The sequence below is a fragment of the Trachurus trachurus genome, assembly GCF_905171665.1.
Source record: "Trachurus trachurus genome assembly, chromosome: 13".
Taxonomy (NCBI): domain Eukaryota; kingdom Metazoa; phylum Chordata; class Actinopteri; order Carangiformes; family Carangidae; genus Trachurus; species Trachurus trachurus.
In genome coordinates, this window is record NC_139892.1 from 21421320 (window position 1) to 21448327 (window position 27008).

Consider the following 27008-nt stretch of genomic DNA (forward strand, 5'->3'; position numbering starts at 1 on the left):
ACACACACCCCTGATGTTCACCTTTTTCCCAGAATCTATTGTTGAGTCTTCCAGAAAGTTGTCGCTCCACCTTATAAGTCATAAACGTTGGTACAAGAAGATCACGTTATCGCTCAAGAACTCCTGTAAGAAAAAAGAAATTCACCAACAATATGTGGTGGGCAATATCATTTCTGAATCTACTAGCATTGTCCTATTTCTTTCCCGACTCATGGCGAAAAAATGCACTGAGACTAGTTTTCTGTGTCTGTGTTCAATGGATTTTATTGACTTTTGATATTGCAGTATCACAGAAAATCCACATTTTGAATTGTTTTTGCACATTTTCACAAAAGTTCACTCACATGGCAACTGATGTCTTCAATGTATTTTTGTCAGCATAAAACTTTCCAATAAAAACATTCTTAGAAAAATAGATAGCGAAGACAGGAATTCAGGAAAACATGGTTTGATTTGAGGTTCATTAATGATTGTCTAACAGTGAATACAACACTGTTCTGTCAGAGCAGTGCTGCGGTCAGACTTTTAGAGGGAACATGGTCAGATACTTTATATTCACTTGTCAGCTAACACTGAACAGAGAAAACAAATGCCCACACACACCGCTTCTCGTTTCCACAAGGAAGCAAATAGCTTCCTTTAAAAGTAAAGTAACCAATCTGCGGAGGCTACTACAGCAGCCGCAACACGTGTCAGTATATATACACACTTATGGCACCAACATCAGATACACACCTGCCAAATGCTTTGGCACTGTGCAACAGCTGATGACTTAAAAAATGAAGAGAATATATTTTTAACTAGTTAAGGCTCATTAAAATGTGGAAGAGTCTGATACTGTGACTGCAACTTTTCTTTATCCTTGAGCATGAAAGTGCTTAAAATCACAAATACACAAGAAGAGACATGGCTATGTCCAGACTGAGGTAAAAAATCATCATTTTGGTGGTAAAATGTTAATTGGAACCAATGCCCTCTTGTGGAGCAGAGGTGAACTTTATATACCATACTCCATATTATTTGACTGTATACTGGTAGTTTGATTTCAAAATATGTACCTTTGTTACAGTAAGTCTTTGGTCTATGTTAAAAAATATTTTTGATTGTTTATATAAATATCTAGGCATAATAATCCCCATTTTCATAACATACAGACAATAAAACCTTCACTACACTGAAGAAAAATATAACATTTGTATTCATACAAAAGGAAGCATCTCTGTTGAGGTGAGTTAAGAGGTGTCTCTTAATACTGTGGTACACTGTGCTGTTTACACTGAAGTTAGACAGTGTTCCTCTTATATATAGGTTCTATGGAAAATGAGGGGGTTTAACATGGGGAAATGAAAGTAATTGTGGTCGAAATAAAATAGTTCAGAAACATTCACACATTCTCTCTCCTCACTTCCATGTGGTGCTTTCTTTTAAAATTCAAATGACCTCCTAACCTTGTAACTGAGATTTTCTGCCACAAGGTCAGGGAGAAGTTGTGACAGGAAAAAAAAAAGATGTTTGCTTCAGAACAAACAATGAAGACAAACTCTGAGGATTATAGGTCAGTACCGGTCTCAAGAAGCCGGCCGCTTCTGTCCCTCATCCGTGGCCTCTGAGTCTCCGATGATCTCCCAGCTGGAGGCGGAGCTGCTCATGTGGGTGGGGCTCCGGCCGCTGCCTGACCGCGTCAGGAAGCCAAAGCTGTTAGAGTAGAAAAAACAGGCATGAGGTCAGATCTGCACTCTGGGATTACAGCTAAATATAGAGCAGGATTGCAGACGATCCCAGGATGGGGACAGCGTCAGCAGACAGAGATGAAGCCAATGCTTTGATTCACAGATGATGACACAGACAACAGCATTTAGTGTTTCATCATCCTGCGGTATAACTCATCTCTCATCTCTACTTGTGTCCCTGAAATTTGGGGCTAAAAAATATTCCGTAGCATAAGTGACAGTGCTGTAATTAATCCCTCTACCTGAATGAGGTATATTAGATTGTAAAGCCAAGAAGACTCATGATGCATCTTCCTGTTTGCAACGACACACATTCCTCATTTAATCAAATTCTCCGTCAACAGACTTCCCTTCTTACTTTACAAATGATACTGGGTAGACTGGAGTAGGTCTTCCAGTAACTCCAGTTCCCCATCTTTCTTTCCTGAAAGTGGTTAACGTCCTCATTCTGAAGATAAGCACATTTCTAGGAAGACTATCTCTTCATTTAAGGGTAAACACATGAACATGAGCGTCCTCTTTAATTCTATTTAGTTGGTGTTGAGACGTGAATGCATTTATTTACTTTTCTACCTAATTAGCTCTGAAGGGAAACACACTGTAATGTGTGTGTACAATTCTGTGCATAGCATTTGTGTGTTCTGTTGCTTGTTGACTCATACATTGGAGATAACCTTTTGTCTAATGACACACACACTGGCGTTCCCAATGGCCAGTACAACTATGAAGGGCTTTGTTCTCTCTGGGTTTTTCACATGAGCGGATCATCAGTGGTTGCAGTATGAGCCAGAATTTCAAATTCCTTGTGACCAATCAGCTGTGGCAATATTTTACACATAAATTGTATATAAAATGTACGGAGCAGGGGCGGCGTTTAGCTCACTGGGTAGAGCTGCCGCCCCATGTTGAGGCCTGCGTCGGACGGCCCTTTCCTGCGTGTCATTCCCCCACTCTCTGCCTCCCCATTTCCTGTCTCTCTCTCGACTGCACTATCAATTAAAAAGGCAATAAAAGCCCCAAAAATATACTTTAAAAAAATAAATAAAAAATGTACAGAGCAAACAGCGTCATCAGTGGCCTGTTGTGTAGTGAGGCTACAGGTTGTGCTCACAGGTTTCGAATGCGTGACTCAGCTGCTTTGTCAGTGCCATCTACTTGTGCGCCGTCTACTTCTGTCTGGTCAAACAGAGAACTCCTGTCCTCCTCGTCACTGGAGAAAAAAAAAACAACACAACAGCAAAAACTGTGAATAAACGGTCCCGTTACTTCTGGATGTGATGAACGTGTGTCTTGTGTGTGTGAAAGACAGACCTGCTGCTGCAGTCGTTCACAGAAATTCCAAGCATCTTGGCCTTAATGAGCTTTCTCCTTTTCTTGATGGCTGAGCGGACAGCTTCTAAGAGGAAGCCTGGACACCGCTCCTCGTTCAGGATCTCCCTGCAGACATTGACAGTTTCATCACAAGACTTGGAGCTTAAAAACTTGTGAGAACTTTATTTATCAATGAAAAGAAACTGCCCACAGACAGACAACAATTGGTGTGTCTGCATCTGGCCTGTCTTCACTAAAATGTGTAACTTAAGAACCTGTTCAGCCAAACTGGTAGCAAAACAACACACACACACTGTCAACCCACCTCTGATAGTAGTTGAGCTCCTCCTGCACCAGGAACAGGTTGGTTTTGAGCTCATTCCTCTCGAAGATGATGTCACGCACCTCCTTCTTGGTGAAGCACGGCTGATCGGGATCCTTCTGGTCACCTGTCGACTTCTTTATCGACTCACTGGGTTTTTGACTTGGACTGGACTGATGGGAGAACAGAGGGTCATCAGACTCATCCAAATCACCAGACATACGTATATACGTAAGTATGACACATAATGGTCAACTTTTGAGCTGACCGCATAGAGGCAGTTACTACAAAATGCTATTTATTTACTACATACAGTTACATACTGTGCATGTGACAATCAGACTACACTATGAGGTGTTTCACTGCACATAAAAGTGAGAGAAACTTAACAAGCGTACAGGGCTGTTGCTGTTGGCGCTGTCCAGCTGTGCCTGCAGGTTTTCTATCTCTTTGCTCTTCTCCTTCAGATCGGCCTCCATGTCGGCCTTCCTCTCCACAGTGCTCTTGAGTTGAGCCTGCAGCACATTCTGCTTGTGTCGCAGCTCTGCGTTCATCTTCATGAAGCGGTCCAGCTGCTCCTGGAGCTGGACAAATACACACATATATATATATATATATATATATATATATATATATATATATATATATATATATATGAAGTCTAAAAATTAACCTACTAAACAAGTTCAAAGTCAAACAAACAAGCAAGAACCAGTAGCAACAGCCACAGAACAGTGGGGTGAAAATGTGTCCGTGCATCAGATTTGGACCAAAAGTTAAGTGGGAGGAAGAGGAACAGGAATGTGGCCACGAAATATCAGGACAAGTGCAGCATTCATTTTTAAGGATGAAACTATTCTAGGCATCCATTAGAGTAAACAGAGAAACCATGAGTTGTTTTCTGAGCAAATACAAACGCAGTTATGGCTGCTATAAAAATCATGTGTTATGTGTGCCTTGACATACATACAGACACGTGCAAACCCACATACAAGAATAGTTTGGTAGCTGTGTGACTCTGGCCAGACTTATCTGAAGTGCAGCTTAATCCTCACTTTGCAACTAGGTTGATAATCTCTGCACTCGTTCCCTGATAGCTGACACTCTTCCCGTCTTCCAGTGAGTTCACTAGTGTGGTTTATCTGATGTAACCTTTCCTTTGATGACACATGTAATGCACGACTGTGTGAATTTAAATGGACACCCAGAGGAATACATGTGCAAGTATTACAAAACCTATAATAAAGTAATACAAAACACACTATTGTTTCTGTGGGAGGGGTCAACATGCCTTAGAGGAGGGAGACCTTTGTACCCACAGTAATTAGCCTCATAATAGTGTTTGTGTGTCCACGTGCTATAGGTGTCATGCACACCAGCAGAGATGACAGCTCTCTATCTCTGCTTCTCTCTCCAGTCTGCAAATGAAGTGTCCACCAGCTGCAGAGTGTCTCATCAGTTCAGTGACAAATGTTTCTCTGAGAAAAATGAGTTGCAACTTGTCTATCAATGTTAGGTCTTTAATGAGTCTTTACAGTGTCTGTGTGTGTGCACAGTGCACACTGCACGGACTAAAGGATCGTCATAGATGTGCGTCTCTGTCTCCTTACCGCCTCCACCTCTTTGGAGATGGTGGTTATCTCCTGGACTTTAGCCCTCAGTTCATCTCTCTGCTTGTCGACCACCTGCTTCAGCTTCAGCATTACCTCTCGCTCCTGACGCTGGACACGATCTGACACACACACACACACACACACACACACACACACACACACAGAAACCATTTTATTTTTGCAATGATTATCACACTGGTTATTGTCATAAATATAGAATGTAGATCCTCAATTCAGGTATCGAGTAGCTGTTGTTATAATGTTATATCATAGTGAATTTATGGCTTACAGAGTCACTTTACTGATCTGTGGTGCTGTATAATCTATCATGTGATAAACCAACTATGGGAAAACACAGAGAGTTGAGTGATGACTTGATGAGGGGAAAAAGAAAGGAGGATGTTATCGCTTCCATCTTTCTACCATTTCTACGCTGAAAAACGTGCATATTATTTTGCTTCTGAGTGGATTTAACAACAATTGTCAAAGTTAATTTATGAACCTGGACATGAATTCAAATTAAATCAAAACCTCAGGTTCATTAAAGGTTAATTTCACCCAAACTACAAAAGAGATTTCTAACAGCTTTTGCAAAGAACATTTGCTGTTGAAGTTTTTGTATGCAGATTTTGAGATAGTAGAGTAAACAGAAGACAGAATTGTGTTTGCAGAGCTAACATCCATGAAAGCATCTGGAAAATTCAACAACTTCTTCAACCAGTTCAGGTGACTATTTTTACACTTGTGAAACATATTCTACTGTAGTGTTTTACATTTTTACGCAAACATACCAGAGATGACTTCCATTCAGCTTCATTGTGCTGAAGTTGAAGTAGAGGTCTCTGACGTAGATATCTTAAAACCTGGGCAAATAAAACTGAAGCTATCGCACAACTAGATACTATTCATGGCGACATGTTTTGTTATGGTCTGGATAAACTGAGCCTACGGGGAAAAATTGGGTGTGTCTTTTAAATTATATTCTGTAGTTACTTAAGACTAAATTCCTCAACATAAACTGAAGTAATCAACTTGTCTGAACTTTGCCTCATGTGAGTGAAGCATGGCAGCAAGACATCTTTCACATTCATCACATATAAACCATCACATTCATCTGCCAAATGACCTCTTGTCAAACAAATCATAAAAGTATTAAGAGAGAATGTTTTGCCTGTCAGGACAAGAAAACAAGAGTCAAGCATAGCGACTCCAGCTTCTGGCTCACATTACAAAATGCTGAAATGTATTAGACCTCTGTGTTGGGGCGTGTTCCTGATATTTGCAGGGTAAGCACAGGCATCCTGTGAGTCTAAAACCTGTGTCACTGCGCAAAATAACTGTACTACAAATACTGCGTGGACCGGTATGACTGCTTTCAGTGACTGTTAACCCGCTGCTTTGAATTTGTACTGTAATTGGTTGAAATGATTTTTCACGGCAGGCGCTTTTACATAAATTTGCATTCCTGGACTGAAGAAAGAAAACTACATAACCAAATGGCCCTGAGGGTAATTTGTGTACTTAGAGAACATCTAACGACAGCCCTGGGACTGGGCAGGGCACTCGGATCAGATCTGGTTCTGTTTGGAAAAATTACATTGTGTTTCCCTGCTCTTTCCAGTGTATAATTCCACTACAGTATTTGATATATCCATACTCATAAATCATTAACATATTATTACAATTGAGAGACATCCTGAAAATCATTTCCAGTTTTTATTCAGTCCACTTAGCTCTCATATATGGAAAACAATCCTCACGCTTTAAGAAAAGTTTGTGTCGTAAAATCTGCACCTTTGGAGCGGAGTTTAAAAGACATGTGAGGATTATAAACAGGATGTAGAGTGTTTTGGAACTCCTTTGTGTAGTAATTTTGTAGATACAAATTCGCAAATACAAATTTTCACTAGTGTTGACTCATTTTTACTGCAGTAATATTGATATACCTTCCTGAGCATGGCTGCCCTTCAGTTGGCTATGCAGCTCCTCCCTGTCCTCCTGCAGCTGTTGCACCTGGGTCTGCAGCTCCTCACACCTCCTCCTCCACTGCTGCTCCTTCTGCTGCAGCTCCTGCTCGGGAGGATTGAAGAGAGTGTAAAACCAAATCATCAGAGACAGGACAGGACAATACACTTTCAGTAAAACTGAATTTAAGTGTGTTGTAAAAATCTCATAAGCATCTTGTAATTTGGCCTCAGAAAAATAGGGTTGTGTTCAAGTGGATGAGTCACTGAGTCATTACAGACACTTTGCTGAAATGGTTCCAAGACTCAACAGCAAACTCTGACTTATGTGAACCACACCTCTTCTTTCTCAGCCATGATTATAACAGCTGTCTTTTCTACAATACAATGGCAAAAGTGTAATAGGCTAAACATGTCCACTGATAAGTCATACCAAAAGAGATTTTGTAAAGTCAGAAAATTGGCAACAATGCAGGTTAAGTAGCTCTGAACAAATAACAAAATAGTCTTAATATTGTGGTCAAAGTAACTCAAAACAAACAATTGGTTGTCCTACAGGAATTAGCCTAAGTTCTTCTCTATGTTAATAATTCATAGTACTGGAGGCTCCTACTGTGGTGTTAGTATTTCCATGGAATAAAAATGTCATGAATTACTGTTGACCCCATCAACCTGAAATAAAGGGTGCTTTTGTGTCTCTGTTTTTGCATCTTCTTGCAGTCAGTCTGTGTCTTATTGAGTCATTTTCTATCTCTGCATTGGTTTTGTATCTTTTTGCAGACTCCTGTCTCCTGACTTATTTTTGTCTCTTTTTTGTTGTTGTTGAATTCCACCAAAAAGAAAAAGAAACAAGAAACATGAACAGTCACTTCAGACTGAGGATCAGACCCTGGGAACCACTTCCCAACTCGAGCCTCTGTAATCCAGTTATCCCCCCCTCCATGTGTTTAGTTGTTGTTCAGTTGTTTGTGCAAAACGGATGCATGAAGAGGTGAAGGAGGCCTACCACCATGTAAACAGTGGACACATCTCCTGGTTACTCTTCTTCCAGTAATGTCCTTATCTTTGCACCAAATAATTGTATTTCTGCTTATGATGTGTAATTTCTCTGGGGCAGTTCTCTGCTAATTAACTAGCCAGTTAGCTTCCTCTACCAAAACATTAGCTCATAGGCTATTTGTTGAGCTGTGCCTAATCCCCCCGAAAACTATAAAACTATCATAGAAGATGGTATCGCACACATTTTTATCTATTTGTTTTACATATAGGTAACCTTAAATAACATTTAAGTAAATCTTGAAGACAACTGAAGCTCACAAGTGGATAATTTTATAAAGGCAGATCTATCAACAACAACAACAAACCACTGCAGCCCAACGGCCACGCTGTGGTTACCTTGACGACGCAGATAAGAACGGGTTATTTTGGGGGGCTGATTAACAATTAATACCGGAAAAACAGGTTTCAGATAATCAATATTAAATACACAAACACAAAAAAAACAGTGCACGAATTATGGAGATTCCTACTTCTTCTCTGGCTTCAAATGGATTCAATATATTCACAGTTTTAGTAACGTTAGGTGTCGTCCATGGCCTGTCAATCAACTCGTGTTAGACAAGGCCCTGTCGTTACACCGTTGTAACGACTGTATCACACACAGAGACAGTGCGCAAAAGGAAGTGGGCACCGCTGGTAAATTGAAGTTTAGAAAAGGTCGGAGAGGATTAACAGCTCACCCGTATTTCATTTTTATCGGTGCCCTCCTCGCCGTCTCGCCCGCAGCTCCGTTGTTTCTTCTGCTGCTGCAGCTGTAAGGTCTCGAAGGTTTTCAGCAGCTCCTCTTCCTTCAGCTTGTGAACATGGCTCCTCGACGAGAAGCTCTCCAGCAGCTCCAACACTTTCACTATCCTCGGCACCAAACCCACCACGCTCTCTTTCCCGTAGCCGTCGATCAGCTTCTCCACCTCGGCGCCGATCAGTTTGGCTATTTCGTACACATCGTCCACGGTGAGCGCGGAGCACGACTTGCCGAAGCAGCTCTCCGTGTTCGTGGTGCTGCTGCTGCTGTCGGGCTGTGCGTCAGGTCCCTCCATGTCTGAGCCCGAGGACGGAGCTCCACTTCACATGCTCTTTATCGCCTGCTATCGAAACCGAGACTGGCTCGTCAGATGTCAAGTCAAACGAGACGACCGTGAACGAGAAATAGCACTTTGACAAAAACTTGGTGTGTGTGCAGCTTCGCCGCGCCACACGCTGCTGAGCTAACGACGTAACTTACAAGTCTGAACTTGACCTGCTCCTCTTCCGACAACAACACGTCACGCATCTCACCGGCGTGTTCACATTGATAACACAGCAGCCTACATGCAAAATAAAAGGACATCGAGTACTTTGCTGCTGCGGTGCATTGTTTTGTTGGACAGTCCAGTCCAGTCCAGCACTCCTCCTGGCTGCAGCCAAGGCGCTGCAGGACCCTCCTCCCTTTCTGACCAATGTAATGTGAGCACACTCACACACGCAGAAACTCGTCTGCCAAGCCGAGCATAAAGATGCACCAGAGCGTGAACATTGAATTTCCTCTATGGCGTTGCTGATCTATAGTTGTCCAATAAATATCGACCGCAAACCGAAAACAAAAGCAGTTGTTAGACAGGAAACTACAACGCAACGTGACTTTATGTGAACCAGGTTTATAGGAAGTATAGAGTCCTATAATAGAAGGAGGCTCCGTTTGCAAGTCTCTGGTATCTAAAGAGAAGTCACTGAAGCCAAACTATGCAGAGTGTCACTGGAGGCTGTATTGACCTCTGGCCTGACCGAGTACTGAAGCACGCCAAAAAAAGTTTCCCTGTACTTCCTCACACACCATGATTGCTTATGTGCACCGTAGGGAAGAAAAAAAATAAAGCTGATTACGATATAACTTGAGCAATATTTATAAAAAATGTGATCTTTATTTAAACCCAAGCTACAATGCCACAGGATGTACAGTACAACATAGTAACAGGGCATTAACAGGCATCAAAATACATATTTCATTTCTCAAAAACCTAAGGGGAAGGAAATTTTTACCCTTTTTTTGAAACAATGTCAATTATCAAATATTACACTGAAGTATTGTGTACTGAAACTACACACAAATGCACATATTCTTGAATGTACTAGAAGTCAAAGGCTCACTTAAAGCAGCCTGAGTGTGAAACAAAGGAGGAGATGGAGTAGGGGACAAAGAAAAACAAAAACATGTTAGTAGAAAATATTAAAAAAAAAAAAAAAATCAACAGATTTCTAAAATGTCCTAAAGCCTTTACAGAAAAATCTCAAACATCACAGTTACACGTGTTCAATCGAAATATTACAAGGGCTGTTCTGGACCGGCTCCACATGATTCTGGTAGAGCTATCTACAAAAACGCACTGAGAGCAGAGTCTTGACTCTCAAGCGTACATGTCCTCTCGGTCAGCGTTGTAGATCTCCCCCTCCTGCAGGGAGGCAAAGTTTAGGAAGTGCGAGGGACGATGGACTTCATGGTAAAACTCTTTGGGGTTGGCCAGCTGCAGGTCGTACTTCATGTTGGGATCGTGGCGCACACCTGCAAGACAAGTTAAAATGGTTATTTACAGTCACCTATTCTGACAGTTCTACATCATCAACATTTAAATAAAAAGATATTGTGCATTTCAACACAGTGGAAATATCAATGTATGCTGCTGATTTCTGACCAATAAAAACAGAAAGCAGTCCTGAAGATATAACATGTAAACCAAACAATTTAGAAACTTCATCTAATGAAAACAAAAAGGCTACTGACCCATGAAGTTGTAGTTCCAGGAGACTTGTCCAGGCACCATGAAGAAGCCCAGGAAACGATCAGAGAGCAGCATCTGCACCCTCTCGTAGTGGGAGGGCAGGTAACCTTTGGGGTTGTTGCCCTTGTCCGTGTTCTGACGACCCCACTCGTAGCCGCTGGGCGTCAGCTTGTAGGCTGTGAGCGTGCACGAGCCGGGGGTGAAGCTGAAACCAAGAAGTGAAATGCATTTAAGTATACGTTAAGTTAATTTCATACCGCAGCACTGAAAAGTAAGAAAACAATATATGTGATTATGATTATTCAGGAAAGTCGGTTCCATTTTCCTGTCACACTATTCCTTGTATTGTTTTATTTATCATTATACTGTATTTTTTATAACTGTACAACACTTTGGTCGACCGAGGTTGTTTTAAAATGTGCTTTATAAATAAACTGTGACTTGACACCGTCAGCGCATCATTTGTTTTACTGTTGTTGGCAAATCTCAAACAACTTTCTACATCGTGGCAGGTGACATACAGATGGACAGCAGCTGTGTTGTAATGAAACCCACCTGCAGGTGATGATGATGGTCTTTTCTCCGTCCCAAGACGGGTTGTCAGCCATGATCTTGGCGTGCGTGGTGACATCCTGCGGAGACAGCTGTGGGGATTCGTTTGGCTGGGTGTGGATCCAGCCGAGGGGCTCCATCTCCTGTTGAAGCAAAGACGTTTAAAATGACTGGGATGGAAAAGGTATTTGCTGGTACGATTAATAAATTCGGCCATGATGAATGAATAATGAGCTGGAAACATGAATCTTACTTTAAGGTATTCATGTCCAGGCAGCTGGTTGGGCAGGTGGACCGTCTGATGTGTCCCCCACTGTGGCACCATGACGATACAGCGGATCTCCTTCACCTGGGGGTTGTCTGGTGGGCTGGTGCCGTACAAGTAACCTGCGATCTGAAATACCAGCGTACAGTCAGAACACGGCCAATATGTACAGAAACAGTTTGTTTCTGCATTAACGTGACAGTTCAACAGTTTACAAATGTTGATTAACACACTCATTTAGAATCTGCTGACAAAGACAACGATGATTAACAGTGTGGATAGTACCTGTGCTCTCAGATCTGAGATGCAGATGAACTTCTTCAGGACGTTCTTAGGCAGGATGTAGGTGTAACCCGTCTCCTTGATGTCATCAGATGACACGTAGATGTGGTTGGTTCGGAGATGGAGGTTGGCAGCAGAAATGGCCCTGACAAGAGAAGGACGAAGTTCATTAAGACCAACTGTTCGACTGTCAAGGAAATGACAGGGAAATAAGGTTTAGCTCGGCCTGCACACCTCACTCTCCATTCGGTCTTGGATGAAAAGGTCTGGGTCTCGTAGTTGGAGGTGGTGGAGGTGATGATCTCGTCACCGTGCTTGTTGACGGTGCGGGTCTGCGTGGCGGTGAGCTGCGACTGCTCTTTCGTCTGTTTCTCGATCTCGGCAATTTGCTGACGCTGCTGTGATGGAGCGGAGATCTCCATACCCAGGATGATGTCACGGATCTCAGACTGCGTCAGGGAGGCCACATTCACACTGAAGGGAAAGAGAGGAAACACTGTAGGTTAAATGTCTTGTCTTTTTAAATTACGCTTTATGGGAAAATTAAAACTGCCGTCCCAACAGACTGACAGTGTCTCCCTGCGCTGCATATTGCTTTTACTCAGGAATATGAATTCCAAATACTTACTTGTTCTTTTTGCCGTAATCGGCCAGAATGAGATCCTTGAGCTGCACTTCCACCTTGATCCACTCTTCATCGGTGAGTGTGGGCCAGATGTGATGGGGCTCGGTGATGGTCGTCTTGTCGGGCTTCAGGATCACCTTTGCGCGGTCGTTGTTGACGTGGAGCGCTCTGAGGATCAGGATGAGTCGGGAAAAGGCCTAGAGACGGAGCAGAGACGGAGCAGAGCAACAAACACAAACTGTTCACCGAGAGTAAGCGGATGTAATGAGTTCTGTTGGGAAACCTGCTTGAATCAGCACAGGTGCCCTTGACAAACACATCTGTTTTATAATTGTTGTTTTTGTTTGTAAATATAAAAACATAATTGATACTGTTATAATTTATGCATGGAATCACAAATGTTACCAAAGAACCTCCACAGAGAAACAATACAGTGAAATAAAATTGATTTATTCTATTTAATCCTGGTGGGACGGTGGGAAACTCACTGTGTACGACGAGATGGTCTTGAGCCAATCATCATAGAGGTTGAAAAGAACCATCTGAGGCTCTGTCGCCTTCAGGATCAGGTCTCCAAACTTCTCCACCTTCAGACAGGCCTGGAAGGGCAGCTGCAACTCAGAGCCCTTGATCACGATGTTGGGGAAGTCGAGCAAGTGGACCTGGACAGAGACAACAAAGGGCATTTGGCATCTAATAATTTACACTCATCATGGTTTGTAATTGTTATAGCAGTCCCTAGTAAGATAGGAGTTTAACCTCAAGAGGGTCCAGCATGCCCTTCCTGGTTACGATGATCTGTTTCGGCTGTTCTTCCACAGGGAGGGAGCGGATCAGAGCAGCCACTTCTTCAGCTGTCTTCCACTTGGCCAGCTACAGAGACAAGACAAGACTGAAGTTAGGAAGGCAGAGATATTCAATGAAGTTCCTCCTGACTTTCTTACATCAAAACAATAATTACGATTCAGTCAAAACTTAAAAGGCGCCGCACATACTAAACAAACATGGAACAAAACACAGATCAAATATAATCCTGCAATGACAGTAAAAGGTCTTCCTCCAAAACACGATCCACAGCACAAAAGGCAGAACTAGTGATGAACGAGAGCATTGTTGTACCTGTCCTAGACGTTTCTGTCCAGCCCACACAGACGTGTGAATGATCTTGAGGAAGAGCTGGCCTGTCCTGGGGTTGAAGATGAAAATGGCTCCATTGATGGGCTTTGTGGTCAAGTTACCCTCAAAGGTCTGTTGTGATGGACAGAAAAAAAAAATTAAATTAAATTCAGCCCTATGAAAGCAATATATTCAGACACGTCCACATTAAGATGCAGCCATTCCACAACACATCGTCCCTCACCTTGTGGATGGTGACTCGGTAGACATTAGTGTCGTCCACAAACCAGATGATCTGGTTGGAGAAGAGTTCGCCGTAGTTCTGTGAGGACAGGTAGGGCTCAGTGGGCTCTGACGAGTACAGCTGCAGACCTTTGCGGATGCGCTCCCTCAGCACGTACAGCGCAGGGTTGGCCTTCATGATCTTGGCCATGGCCTGCTGGATCAGAGGCTTGCTGCCAGGGAACCAGTTACCATACGCACTGCAGAGGAAGCACAAAGAGTAGAAAGTTGACAGTGTTATTCCTTTACAACGACTTAGGAAGCTCGTGTGAAAGCTTTCTAGGCTGCTGCACACACATTAACGAACATCAACAAGTGGATGCCAAAATCCCACCAATGCTGTCTAGCATTTGTCTGACAATGTTCCTCTATTTTCTGACACGTATAATCACTTTAAATATCAGACTAAAATCTCCTTCTTCAATAGCCTAACAAAGCCATTCATTTGTTTATCTGCTACAGACATGTGGACAAAGGCTAATCTATGCAGATAAGTGTGTTTTAATAACTAATCTAATATTTGCCATCGTCCCTGGTCACATGCTGGAAACAGTCCTCACCTGTGGAGGTTGTAGGCCAGGTCGATAGCAATGAGCACGCCGGTGGGAGAGGGGTAGATACTCATGTTGTCTGTCGTGTAGTCCAGGAACTTGGCCCTGGCGTAACGCTCGATGTCATGGGAGTCGTAGTCTCCCCAGCGGAGCTGAATGTCAATCCAGTACTTCTGTGTGGTGGTGCTGTCCATCACGTCCCTGTGAGGAGGAGAACACTTTATTCATGAGGCAAGACGTACGTGAATACTTTCAATATCACTGATTACAACACTCGGAACATTGTTTTGGTGTTATAGTCCTTAGCCTTCACAAAAAATTAAACGTGTTTTTTCTACAAGTAAAGATTGCTCAACAATCATACTTGGAGTCAGCGAGCAGAGACGGACGAGAGACGTTCCACTTGTAGGATGCAAAGAGGAGGATGTCTGCACAGGACGAGTTCATCTTGTACGACTTCCTGGGGTGGATGGTCTCCTTCTGCACAGTCTCAATCTCAAGAGCATCCAGCTCCTGGTCAAACACCTGGAAATAAAAAGAAACAAAAGATGTTCACACTGTTGGAAGATGAAGCCTTTAATTGAGTGACTTTAATTTGTCACGATTTAAAATATAAGTTTGATTATCCACAGAACCTACGACCTTTGGACTGCAGAAGAGCAGAACCTACCTGACACAGATCCATGACAATGCTCTCATGAATCTTCTGCCACAAGTGAGCCCTGAAGATCTGGATGAGGGAAATCTTCAGCGTGGGGATCTTTCCGTGCATGAAGATTCCCGTCAGGTCAAGCTGCACCTGGAAACCGACATACACCTAGAGAGAACAATAAACCAGCATTAGTCCAGTGCAGAAGTTTTAATAAATTTACACCTCACATCAGTGATTTTAAATCACATGAGGGACATTTCTGAACTGCTGGTTGTACTAACATTGGCTCTGTTGATGGTAGGTGACCACCAAAGTGTGAAGCGACGGTTGGGGATTTGGTTGAGACCAGACCTCTGGGCATTCGTCAGCTTCTTCCATTTCATTGACTCCTCAAAGCCACTGGCCTTCTCCCTGGAACCCCAAAACACAGTTGATGATTAAATTAACTTCATTATGAGTAAATCAAATCAGCTGGCACACATCCATCCAAGTGTTTTGGTCGTGATTTAGATTTTTTGCTGTTCTGTCATTTCCCAAAACCTTCTCATAGTGTCCTCACCAGAAGAGACCCTCCCAGGTGGGGAAATAAGTGCCTTTGAAGAGTGTGTGCTCCAGGATGCCCTCCACTCCGCCAAGAGCCTGGATCATGTCTGTGCGGTAGTTGTTCAGGTTCCACAGTTTGCCGTCGTGCCTCTGGTGGGTCCACCAGAACGGATTCTGCTTCAGCACCTGTGCTCAAGCGAAACACGTAACGTCAAGACACGTTGGTGTTCATAGTCAAAATACAACATCTTGGGATGACAAAGTACATTTGGCTCAAACTTCTAAACAAACTTTACCTTCACAAACAAGGCTTTAAGGCCTTTGTATTCTTGGGTTAAATTATTAAAGACATTAAATGATTATACAGGACACATACTTTAATCTCTGAACACATCCGGAGTGTCTCCGTCATACCTGGTACTGCTTAAAATCTGTCCTGACTCTCCAGCCTTTGTCATAAGCCAGCGTGTGTCTGTCCTTCTGGAAGAGTGTGTTGATACGTGGGATTCCTCTGTCCCACGAGTCCTCCAGATCCTCCAAGGTGAGACGCCTAAGACACGGAGAACACCTTGAGTTGCCTCACCTTGTTTCTTTAAAACAATTACTTAAAAGTCAGAGGACAACGGTGGTCATGCAATAAAGCCCCCAGTTCTCTGAAGACGTCTCACCTGTTCTGGGCGATGGCCTCCTGTCTCTTGAGAGCGTACTCGGCCCAGACTCTCTGAGAGTCGATGAACTCGCTCTCCCACGGCTGAATGTACCGATACAAGTTGGGAATCAGCTGATCCTCCTCGTGGCTCATTCCAGACCTGAAGTGGGTGATGCCCACGTCTGTCTGCTTGGACCACCTTGTGTAGAGAAACATGACCATTAGACGTGGCGCCGCAGCTTGATGACAGTTAAGGGGAAGGTTAGGGGTCAAACAGACAGGTAGGCAGGCCGACTTACCGCAGGTCTGACTGTGGGATGAGCACGTGGCCCATGGACAACATGCCGAGGCCACCCAGCTCTTTGGGGGTGTAGAACACGACAGGAGGGAAACGACTGGGCATTTTGGAGTTGAGGCCGATCTTGATACGGGTCTGGATCTTGTTCTCACATTTCACCAGCAGGTCCAGGAGCTCCTGGGTGTTCACCACGGCCTCGCGGAAGTACGTCATCAGGCCGATCAGAGCCGTGTTCCACTTGTTCACGATCTGGGAGTAAAGACACGATATGTTTAATTATCCTGACATGGTAGTTATCCCCTGCGTTACTTGTTCATCGACCCATCCCAGTTCTAGATGCTAGTTTTTTGAGATGGAGTTGTCTGCTGACCTTTGTGAACGTGGTGGATCCTGAGGCCATCAGGATCTGACGCACTCTGTTGTGGAAGCGCTGCATCGATTCATCATCCACGCGCAGGAAACACTGAGCTGTCCTCTCTTTGGTTACCTACACAACATGAAAAACATAACAGTTAGGATTTTTCAAAGACACAAGTTGGTATATTTAAGTTTCTATGAACAAACACAGCTCTGCAATCAGTTTTTCTCCCTCGCCTCATTCTGAAGGTTCCAGACGCCGTCTTTGTGAGTAAACTCTTCATAGCTGGTGCGGCACTTGGGGAGGATTCGGCACTCGAAGCCGCACATGTTGAAGAGGAGGTTGGGGTTGTCTTTGCTGTAGACTGACACAAAGCTGTTCTCCCATTGGACAGTGGTCACAGACCTGGGCAGGCGGTTTTTGATGTCCCAGAACACGGCACGCCCCCTGATAAGAGGCAAAGCATTTTAAAAACCTGCAACTGTGTGCCCCAAATAATAATATTCAACACATAACATAATAAGTCTTGATATTACAGTAAACCACAACTAGTTTACACCGTCTTAAGGTGGAACTCACAGGTTGACGTCGTGCTTCATCAGTCTCATGCGAGCATCACGGGGCCAGCACTTCTTGTTGTTGTAACCCACAATGTTCTCATTGTTGGGGTCCGGGTGCTCTGTCAAATACCTCTGAATCAGATCCCGGGCCTCGTCAGCAGAGAACCTGGAGGAGAAAGTTTTTTTTTTTAACTTCCTCTCACTCTTCTTCACTGTTTTGACAGACAAAACATGACATGTTTGAAAGTGTTGCTTTAAATTTTGGTCAGTCTCACCTGAAGAAGATGTGGATGCGGTCGATGTAGCGGCAGTACAGACGGATTGGGTGAGCACTTTCCGTGGCCGTGTCCTGGAAACTGAGGAAGTCATTGGGCATCTGTGGCGGGCCGGCCATCTCACTGGCACGGTGCAGACCCAGCACCAGGAGGTCCATCACCAGGCCGTAGTACTGAACAATGAAGGAGGCGAACTGGAGCCCCCTGATGATACCATACGAGTTTGTGTGGTTCATGTCCTAGATAAACAGCAGAATGAGAACATTTTATATTAAATAACCACAAAAAAGACCTTAATTGCAGTAAAAATTAATCACAACAGGAACAAATGTGATATAAAATGAACGAGTGTGTTTACTTTGTAATTGATGACCACATTGTTCTTGGCGGTCATGTAGTCAGCGATGTTGTGGTCGACAATAAGACGCAGCAGCCTGTTGAGCAAGGTCAGATCGATCTTCTCGTACATCTTCTCATAGCGGGACTCCAGCATCACATTGCATTCGCCTTCTGTAGTCTCCCACACGTCCTGCAAGTTGTTGATGCCTGAGGGTAATAAACGAAAAATCTCGTAAGTAAAGCGGTAATGTGGCTAGTAGATTTGGAGACTATATTATTAACAAATGTGGCAATTCAGTTCCACTTAAGGTAGAATCAGACATCACAGAGTAACTCTCCCTCTGTTGTTAGTCATTATCTAACTGAATCTGACCTTGGCACCACTTGTAGACGAGCAGGGGTGGAGGTTCTGTGTCGGCAGGTTTGATCCAGGGTGGGAAAAGACGTCTTTTGTCTGCCTCGTACCACAGGTACTGGTCCAGGTAGGCGTCAGTGATCTTCTCCAGGGGCTCCACATCGTACACCGGCACCAGATGGCTGTACAAGTCCATGAACTCAATACCCACCTGCAAAAGAAGAAAACATTTCAAGACTGAGAGAGGAATTTAAATTATGTGCAAGAAGAAGCATGATAACAGCGACTCTTACTTTTTTTAATTCAAAAGAATGTGCTTACCTCTTTGAAGGCTCGCTGTGTCAGCAGGTGACGTTTGATCCTGGACAGGGCCTCGTGAGGGTTGTCGTACGCCTGCTCGATCAGCCCCAGCTCCTCCCTCTGACTCTGGTTCAGACGAGACTTGACACTAGGAGACACAGAGACAAACTGAATAAAGCAGAAAATACATATACTCAACACAGCAGCTGTATTGCCTGGCATGAATAAACACCCACTAATCAAGTGGTTTAAGTTCTCATCATGTTTACCTGTATGCTTCCTTGAGCCTCTCCAAGGCCAGGATGAGCAGCTTGGTGTCGTGTTTGTAGGACAGAGGAGGGAAGGGGATGGGGGAGAACCGCCGACTCTCCAGCCAGTGCACAGTGGTGGTGTAAATGGCCACCGCCTCTTCAGCTGTGATGTATGGGCCATCCTGTTGGTGGTAGAGGGACACGTCAATGAAAATATGGCAAAATGGAAAAAAGAAAAACTCAAAACTCTTAAGCAGCATGAATAGTTACTCCAGTTCATCAACTTGAGCATTTCTGTATTGTAGCAAATATAGATGTGGTTGATGAAAAGAAGCTAATGATGGGAATGAAGGAAAAGGTAAGTGTTCAGAAAAGTATAAACTATAACTATTAAAAAACTATGTCTGAATGGTGAAGAGGAGAAACTGCAGCTGCAGCCACTGATAAATAAAAACACCATTCATTTTAATGTTCCTCCAGTTCTTACGCACAGGCAAGCAGACCAATGCAAGTGCGCCTTTGTAGGAGGAGTTCACTCAAGGAAAAGAGAAGCCCAGAAATTATTCAAACTCAGTTTTTAGAAAGGCAATTACACCACTGTATATACTTATTTATGATTTCTCAAATACAACTTTTAATGTACGGGAAAGTAGATTCTGTTGGTGTTACCTTCAGGTAGTTGTGCTGTCTCTCCTGCTCAGCTTTCAGGTACAGACGGGTCAGTCTGCCCAGGTTCTTCTTGCACACCGTCTTGTCTACGGTGGCGCCACGACGGATTCGCTCACGGTTGTAGTGGGCTGTGTTGGTCCACCAGTCGGCCTTGGCCTTCACGTAGCGCAGGATCATGTTCTCAATGGGAGTGGGCAGGCCTGGCACCTGGGATGATAGAGATAAATACATACATAAATATTCTTTTAAAGAAAAAAAGATTTTTTATCTTCTCGTTCTGAAACTGATGTATTGAAAATTAAAGGATTTTTATGTTAAAGGAAAATGTTCATTCTAGCCACAACTAATTCTGGATCACCAGGTGTAGTGTGAAGCAAAAGGAATAAGAAAAAATATAAAAAACAAACACTACAATCATTTTCAAGTAGCGAATTCTAAAGCAGAGTCTAAATGACACTATTCTTGAAGCAAATCATGAGACTTGAATATTTCAGGCAGTCAACATTTTTCCTTGATACAGAAATCAAACAAATCCTAAACTCCACAACGTGGTCACAATGTGCTGATCTGTGATGCACTGACCTTCCAGGGGATGTTGGCCTTCCAGCACCTCCATGACTCACTGAGGTGCTGCAGGATGGTCCTGGCCTTGTTCTGTTTGATCCCCTCGGGCATCATGTCCAGGATGTCGTGCATCACCGCGGCACGCAGCTCCAGGTCAAAGTGAGACTCCACACGCTGTTTGGTCACAGTCTTGGCTACGCCCTTGGAATGACGTCCTGTTGAAGTCAAACACATTTGCTCAGTCCAGTGAAGTTTGTGTCTGTCTCAGGATGCTCATGTCACACCATTTGTTTCTCAAATAATAAAAACATAACAAAAATGCACATGCATACCTTCAAACTGCCTGGCCAGCAGATTTCCCAGCCACCTCTCCAGCAGCGGAGTGATGCCCCTCATGAAGAACAGCCACACTCTCCAGCCTGGAGCCCAGAAGCCACAGCCTGGACCCTTGCCAACTGGACCCTAACCAAAGCAGCACATACACACAGAGAGGTCAGAGCATGAAGTAAACCTTTAGGCACAAGAAGTATGTGTGACTATTAAGTTTGCAGACCGACTACACAGTGCGAGTACTTACGGTGTTGAACCGGTAGTAGATGAGATGCTTCAGGTCCTTGCACATTCGGATTTGTCTCATCAGCTTGTACTTGTAGCGGTACATGCCTGTCAGCTGACCCACGTGAGCAAAGATGTACTGCAGTCCATCGGACAACTACAATACAGAGACATGGTTAAGAGATTAACCAAAGTGAGAAATTCACATTTAAAATAACCTCAAACCCACATCTAACTAGTTACAACAGGACCAGCATTGAAACCACAATTAAAAAATGACGGTACTTAAGAGGACAAAGTCTATATGGTAAAATTCCTGAAAAATCATTAGTATCTCAACATTGTTCTCCGTGGTTCTATTTGTCCAATCGGTTATGGAAAAATTTGGACTTTCTGAAGGAAATGTGAGTCATGTGCAAGTGTACAAATCTGAACTAACCTGGAAAGCATCAACATTTCCCAGTCTGTACTGCACGTGGCTGTCCACCACCAGCTTGCTGAGACGCAGCACCTCCCTGCACAGATGGAAGGCGTTGCCGAATCTTGACTTCTTTCGCTCCTGTGGGACACGAACAAGAACGGATTATTGAAAAGGTAATTCTGATTATCTTGCAACAGAAAACAAGCAAACCACGAGATGATCTCCTCTGGAGCGCGTACCTTTGTCGTCAACGTCTTGACAGGCTTCAGGTTGAAGTTGTAGTCCAGATGCAGATAGTTGAGATTCTTACGGTGGATGAGCAGATTGAGCATGTTGTAGCCCTGTCTGCACACCTGCAGGCCCACCTCCACCCAGTCCAGCTTGGTGGACTGGAAGAACTTGGTGGCCTTGAAAGAGCGGAACAGATACCTGAAAGACAAAAGTGAGAAAATCTTTTCAGGAAATGACTAGATGATGATTTTAGGAAAATGGCTTGAATCAAAACGTAGATCAGCAGGAAATCATCATCATTCATGTCATTTACCTCTTCTTCTGGGCCTTGGGTGGTCTGTGTTTCAGAGCGTTGAGCACATAGTACTTCAGCAGTTTCTGGTACGACACACGCACCTTCACAGGCTGTCCTGCCGGGCAGTGCTCACGATACCTGTAAGATAATTCAACATCCCCTCTTTAGTGTGTCTCATTCAGTCGCTGAGGTAGGTGCATCATGTAGTGGACTCACCAGTTCTTGATCAGGGGGATATCAATGGCACGCCTTGTGCGGCCTGATCGCAGGTTGAAGGGTCTCGGTGCCCACAGCAGGGCGATGCCATTGGCTGTGTTGTCTGTGTAGAGTGGGGTCTCTTTGAGGAAGGGCTCCACATACTCAGCAAGCTCAAACTCCTCATCGTCATCAGGCAGCGGCTCCTGGCTCTAAAAGGGCAGCAAGAAAAATTCAAGGAAGATTAGTTATGAGTGGAGAAGAAAACAGCAACAGGTATGGCAAACCATACTTTATAAAACTTGTGAGAAATCAAATATCTGAGTGGTGAACGACCAACTGCAGCTGCAGCCAGTGATAGAGAAGCCACCATTCATTTTAATATTCCTCCAGTTCTTACGCACGGGCAAGCAGACCAATGCGAGTGCGCCTTTGTAAGAGGACATCTTTCAAAGCTTTGAATGTGTTTAGGAGTTTTTATCTCTCTGTTCTCAGGTGTCAAAGGTGTGAGGTGGATAATCTGCCACAGTTACCTTGACAGAATGCCTGTGTGAAATGGGGTTGATCAGCGGGTCGAAGTAGAAAGCAGGAAGATCTGGATCTTCTGTCTTGATGAACACCACATTCGGTGTGTGGTACCTGTAGAGGTAATAGCCATATTGATACATTTCTCAAAGTCTATGTGACAAATGTTATCTCAGATTTATTAAAGAGAAGAACAAGTAGAGAGACATTTTACATGAGTAACATCTGATCTATTTTTTTGTCTAATTTGGAAAACTATTTATTGAACTACAAATTTATTTTCCTCTTACCAAGTGAGGTGGACGTGGTGCGGCAGGTTGTTGTACAGGTACGGGAAAGCAATTTTGTACTCTGTCCTGATTGGCTGTCGGATGATGATTTTGTTGATGTCATTGAACTCATTCCAGTCTTCATCCCTGTGGGAGAAAAAGAAAACAATCAGCTCAGGAACAAATCATCCAGTCTCTATTCTTTCTTAATGTTTTGTCTGGGATAACAAAAGAAAAAAAGAACTTATATGGCTCTATGATTTCTTAAATTGAGGAGGAGGCCCTTACTGGAGGTTGATGTCCCGGACCAGCGGCTCAAACTTTGGACCCCCGGGGATGGCCATGTTTAAGGCCTTGGAAGTGAAGAAGGCCTTGAGGTCAAACAGGTAAAAGTAGTTGAAATCCACTAAGTCTGTCAACAGCTGATTTGCCAGTCGGTACAATGTGGACATCATGGGCAGCGTGAACTGCCAGCGACGGTATGTGGTGCCGTTCACAAACCTAAGGAGAGTACAAATAAATTATTGTTTGGTGGATTCTGCTTAGTTTATGCTTGAACTTCACATCGGTTTGTGAGCGTGGTATGACTTACTTTGCGGTATCTTTGAGGGGCTGATGCTCATAGAACCACTCGGCAACTGAGGAGTCCTCCTCGGGGTCCAGCTCCATCTGAATGGCCTCCAGCGGCTCGACATCGAGGATGTTGTCTGCATAGTCCAGCGGCGGCTCCTCATCGTCGAATGGTGGAAATCGCATTCGCTTGAAGTGCCGCCGATCACGTTTCTCACGACGCATCATGATCCACATGGTGCTGAGGAGGAGATATAGATTATAAATTAAATTGCGCTCAATGCACTATACAACTACAAACGTCTCAACATCCTTCAGCAACACTCAACAATACACCGTCTCTTACCCCCACTGGGCGATGTAGACCGGCTCTATGACCCAGGGGATTTCATTCACAAAGGAAATGGCTCCAGTGATGTGGTAGAGGACCGGCACGTCTCTGATCTGTTCCCAGGGCATGGGCATGTTCTCCAGCAGCTTCAGCACTGCATGGGGCATGTACTTGAGGGCACTGTCAAACACAAGGTAAGATACAGGATGAGCTACAGCAGTGGTGATATCAAACAAAGAGCAAAGGGTAAAAATCTTTTCAATGAAACATCCAGTGACTTATATTTCCACCTATTATTGTACAATTCATTTTTTTTACCCAAGGTAGACCCTCTTGTCATGGCGAAATTTCCTGTTGGTCATGTCTCCATGGTCCCTGATGATCTTCCGGACGTGCTCAGGCGGCATGTCCTCCTTCTGAGCATCCACAAAGCCAAACTTTCTCTTCTCTGAGTATCGCTTGGCCTGCAACTGCTGCCATTTCCTTGCTACAGAGTAGGAGAAATGAAACATAGGGATGTTTCTCGTTTCCATTTATGATACAATACAGTAGTTTTTTTGTTGTTGTTTTTCCTTCAACTTACCTTTCTCTTGAAGCTTTTCCTCCGACATGTAGTCTGGGACTGGTACAGGAGGGGGCACACCTGGGGGCATCCCTCCAGGGACCCCTCTGTAGGGGAAGGTGGCTGCCATGGTGTCTCACCACTGAGGACCAAAACAGCACACACAAACACGTTTGAAAAGTTAAATTTTTTTATCTGTAAAACTATAAACAAATCACGTAGTACCTTTCCCCACTAGTCAATCTCTGTATTATATTGGCACAACGAGACCTCTGGCTGGATAACACCTCGTACTTGTTATTAGAGTACAAAATACAAAAAAATTATACAAACCGAGTTTAAAAACTATTAGAACAAAGTAATAGTGTTTGCGTGCCACAAGTTGGCACTCGGCTTTGAGTACAACAGAAAACGTTAATTGATCCATTTAAATGCAAAACCCCATTGATACTTCTACGATCAACCATGTTAACAACATGGCTTCCGCTCGGCGCATTTCCAACCACTTAACTAGACTTTAAAAACACCAGATTAAATGTACTACTCATTCGGTGAAGTCTTTAGAGTAAGGTAAAATTGGCGGATACTTTCAAATGAGACAGACACCAAGTTTGGGAAACATTAGCCCATGTTTTTAGTCTAGTTTCTGACTAGGCCACACACGGCTGCAGCGGTATGTTAGCTCCAGTTAGCACACCGGCTAACGACTAACTGTTGGCGAACAAAGAGAAAAACACCACAAACCTCGCTGCCTCCGATCCCACGGCAAATTCCTGACGTAAACGACGACCTTATTTCTCACACAGCCGACTACCACGGCATTTCTCGTTCAATGGTTTAAAGTAGTTTCCCGGTGCAGAGTTGTGTTGATCTGCTCTCGTGAAGCTGCACGACGAACGACGGCGGCCACACGATGAGCGCAACAACGGTGGGAATTCACAGACGACGGTTACGCTGCGTTTACGTATTTACTTCATTTACTTCCGCTAAGCACAAGGGAACCTACGTCCGAAAGATACGCAAGCGTTGCACGAGCGCAATTTGAAGAAGTACCCGTATGTTCCCTACGCATGCGCGCGCACACCATATATGTCCGTGTGCGCTGTGCTACTGCCCCCTGCAGCTGGGAGGACCAAACCAAAGTCCTTCTACGTCTCTGACCAAAACCCTCACCCTCAGGCTGAGTGACTCTATGCCAACTCGGTGTCAAACTCATTTTAGATCAGGGGCCACACTCAGCGCAAATTGATCTCACGCATAGACTGTATCTCATGTGGGCCGGACCGGTAAAATAAGAGCATAATAAAGCATAAATAAACCTATAAATAACAAGACCTCTCAACTTTTCTCTTTGTTTTAGTGCAAAGAAGTACATTATTAAGATGTTTACTTTTAATGAATTATCCTTTTACAAAAAATATTATGAACAACCTGAAATTTCTTGAGAAAAACATGTGAAATTTCAACAATATTATGCCTCTTCTGCCTTTAATGTCATTTTCACAATTGGCAAAGTCACGGGCCACATGTTTGGCACCCCTGCTCTATGCAGTCTTTCACTGAGGAGAGGCTTTTCTTTCATATAGCCCAGATGGATGGAGGGCTGCAGCAGTGGTTGACCTTCTAAAACTTAATCACACAGGATATCTGGAGAGTGATCTTTGGGTTCTTGGTTACCTCTCTGACCAAGGCTCTTCTCCCCCAGCTCTCAGAAGAGTCCCAAACCTTCTCCATGTAAGAATGATGGAGGCCACTGTGCTCTTACAGTTTTTTGTAGCCTTGCCCAGAACTCAGTGTCTGAGCTCTTCAGGCAGTTCCTTCAACCTCATGGATCTCATTTTGCCTTGATATGATTATTTAGACAGGTGTGTCTCTTTCCAAATCATGTCCAAACTATTTAATTCAACACAGCTGGACTCAGATGAAGGTGTAGAACCGTCTCAAAGATGAACACAAGAAACTGACGGCACCTGAATGAGTTTCAAGGGTCTGAATACTCATGTTTGTGTGAGGGTTTGTGCTGTCATTATGGGGTGGTGAGTATAGATTGATGAGGAAAAAAAGGAATTTTATTGATTTTAACATAAAGCTGCAATATAACAAATGGTGAAAAATTGAAGGGGGTCTGAATACTTTCCTTATGTACTGTGTGTGTGTGTGTGTGTGTGTGTGTGCACATACATACGTTGAGTAGTGTCCTTTTTACCTTTTGACATATTACAGTACAATCAACTGTTACTTTTACTGAGCTGTGAATGTAAATTTTTTTTTAGAAATTGTAAAATATATTTTCTTTATTACATAGAATTAACTGCTTAAAATGCTTAACCAAGGACTTTTGATTCAAATGATTAATTATTTTTGCCTATTATGAAATTGTAGTTTTAGTTTTATCCTATATAGCACTGAATCACTGAGTGGTGGATGTGTGAAACTAAATTTCGTTTTCATGTGACACATAAAAATAATAATAAAGGAATCAATCCATCAAACATTCCTGGAGCTCCAGGCTCTCAACGCTGCATCTTCCATTTTTCTATGTAGTGTATCATGAAGCAGTGGTGTTTTTATTCTCACTGGCTTGTGTATGATCTAAAAAAAAACAGGAGAAGAAGCTGTTTGCACAGTGGAGACATCAACTTTATTTCATACAGATGTTTGAATGTTTTTTTGTTTTTTTTGTACAAGACAGAATGTATTTACACTGACGACCCTGCAGGGGGGTGTATGTACAAACAGAGGTATGACAGCGTACAGTATCATCGTTAATGTATAAATTATCTAATAAATACACAGGATGGATCAGAGACAACAGT

The 27008-nt window shown here is 43.5% G+C and overlaps 2 protein-coding genes across 2 annotated transcripts; both read right to left on the minus strand.

Annotated features, from left to right (window-relative positions):
• Positions 1–245: 245 nt before the first annotated feature.
• Positions 246–9409, minus strand: rilp (Rab interacting lysosomal protein). The gene is made up of 8 exons (XM_083985080.1): positions 8680–9409; positions 6923–7046; positions 4974–5095; positions 3762–3947; positions 3367–3536; positions 3042–3167; positions 2842–2940; positions 246–1695 (listed from the first exon to the last, which is right to left on the minus strand). The coding sequence occupies exons 1-8, from the start codon at positions 9034–9036 to the stop codon at positions 1569–1571; spliced, it is 1311 nt and encodes a 436-aa protein (XP_083841206.1). The 5' UTR covers positions 9037–9409; the 3' UTR covers positions 246–1568.
• Positions 9410–9888: 479 nt separating this feature from the next.
• prpf8 (pre-mRNA processing factor 8) lies at positions 9889–25114 on the minus strand. The gene is made up of 43 exons (XM_083985440.1): positions 24937–25114; positions 24214–24334; positions 23949–24117; positions 23646–23810; positions 23322–23540; positions 23018–23230; positions 22751–22876; positions 22469–22574; positions 21957–22147; positions 21759–21878; positions 21454–21643; positions 21233–21352; positions 20816–20950; positions 20571–20700; positions 20257–20453; positions 19675–19881; positions 19024–19187; positions 18776–18902; positions 18473–18665; positions 18119–18306; positions 17761–17999; positions 17505–17651; positions 17162–17372; positions 16938–17054; positions 16569–16816; positions 16289–16468; positions 16035–16170; positions 15637–15806; positions 15359–15488; positions 15096–15242; positions 14790–14950; positions 14435–14626; positions 13837–14074; positions 13596–13724; positions 13236–13349; positions 12965–13138; positions 12480–12673; positions 12086–12325; positions 11855–11996; positions 11558–11698; positions 11308–11447; positions 10755–10957; positions 9889–10535 (listed from the first exon to the last, which is right to left on the minus strand). The coding sequence occupies exons 2-43, from the start codon at positions 24320–24322 to the stop codon at positions 10381–10383; spliced, it is 7017 nt and encodes a 2338-aa protein (XP_083841566.1). The 5' UTR covers positions 24323–24334; positions 24937–25114; the 3' UTR covers positions 9889–10380.
• Positions 25115–27008: the final 1894 nt, after the last annotated feature.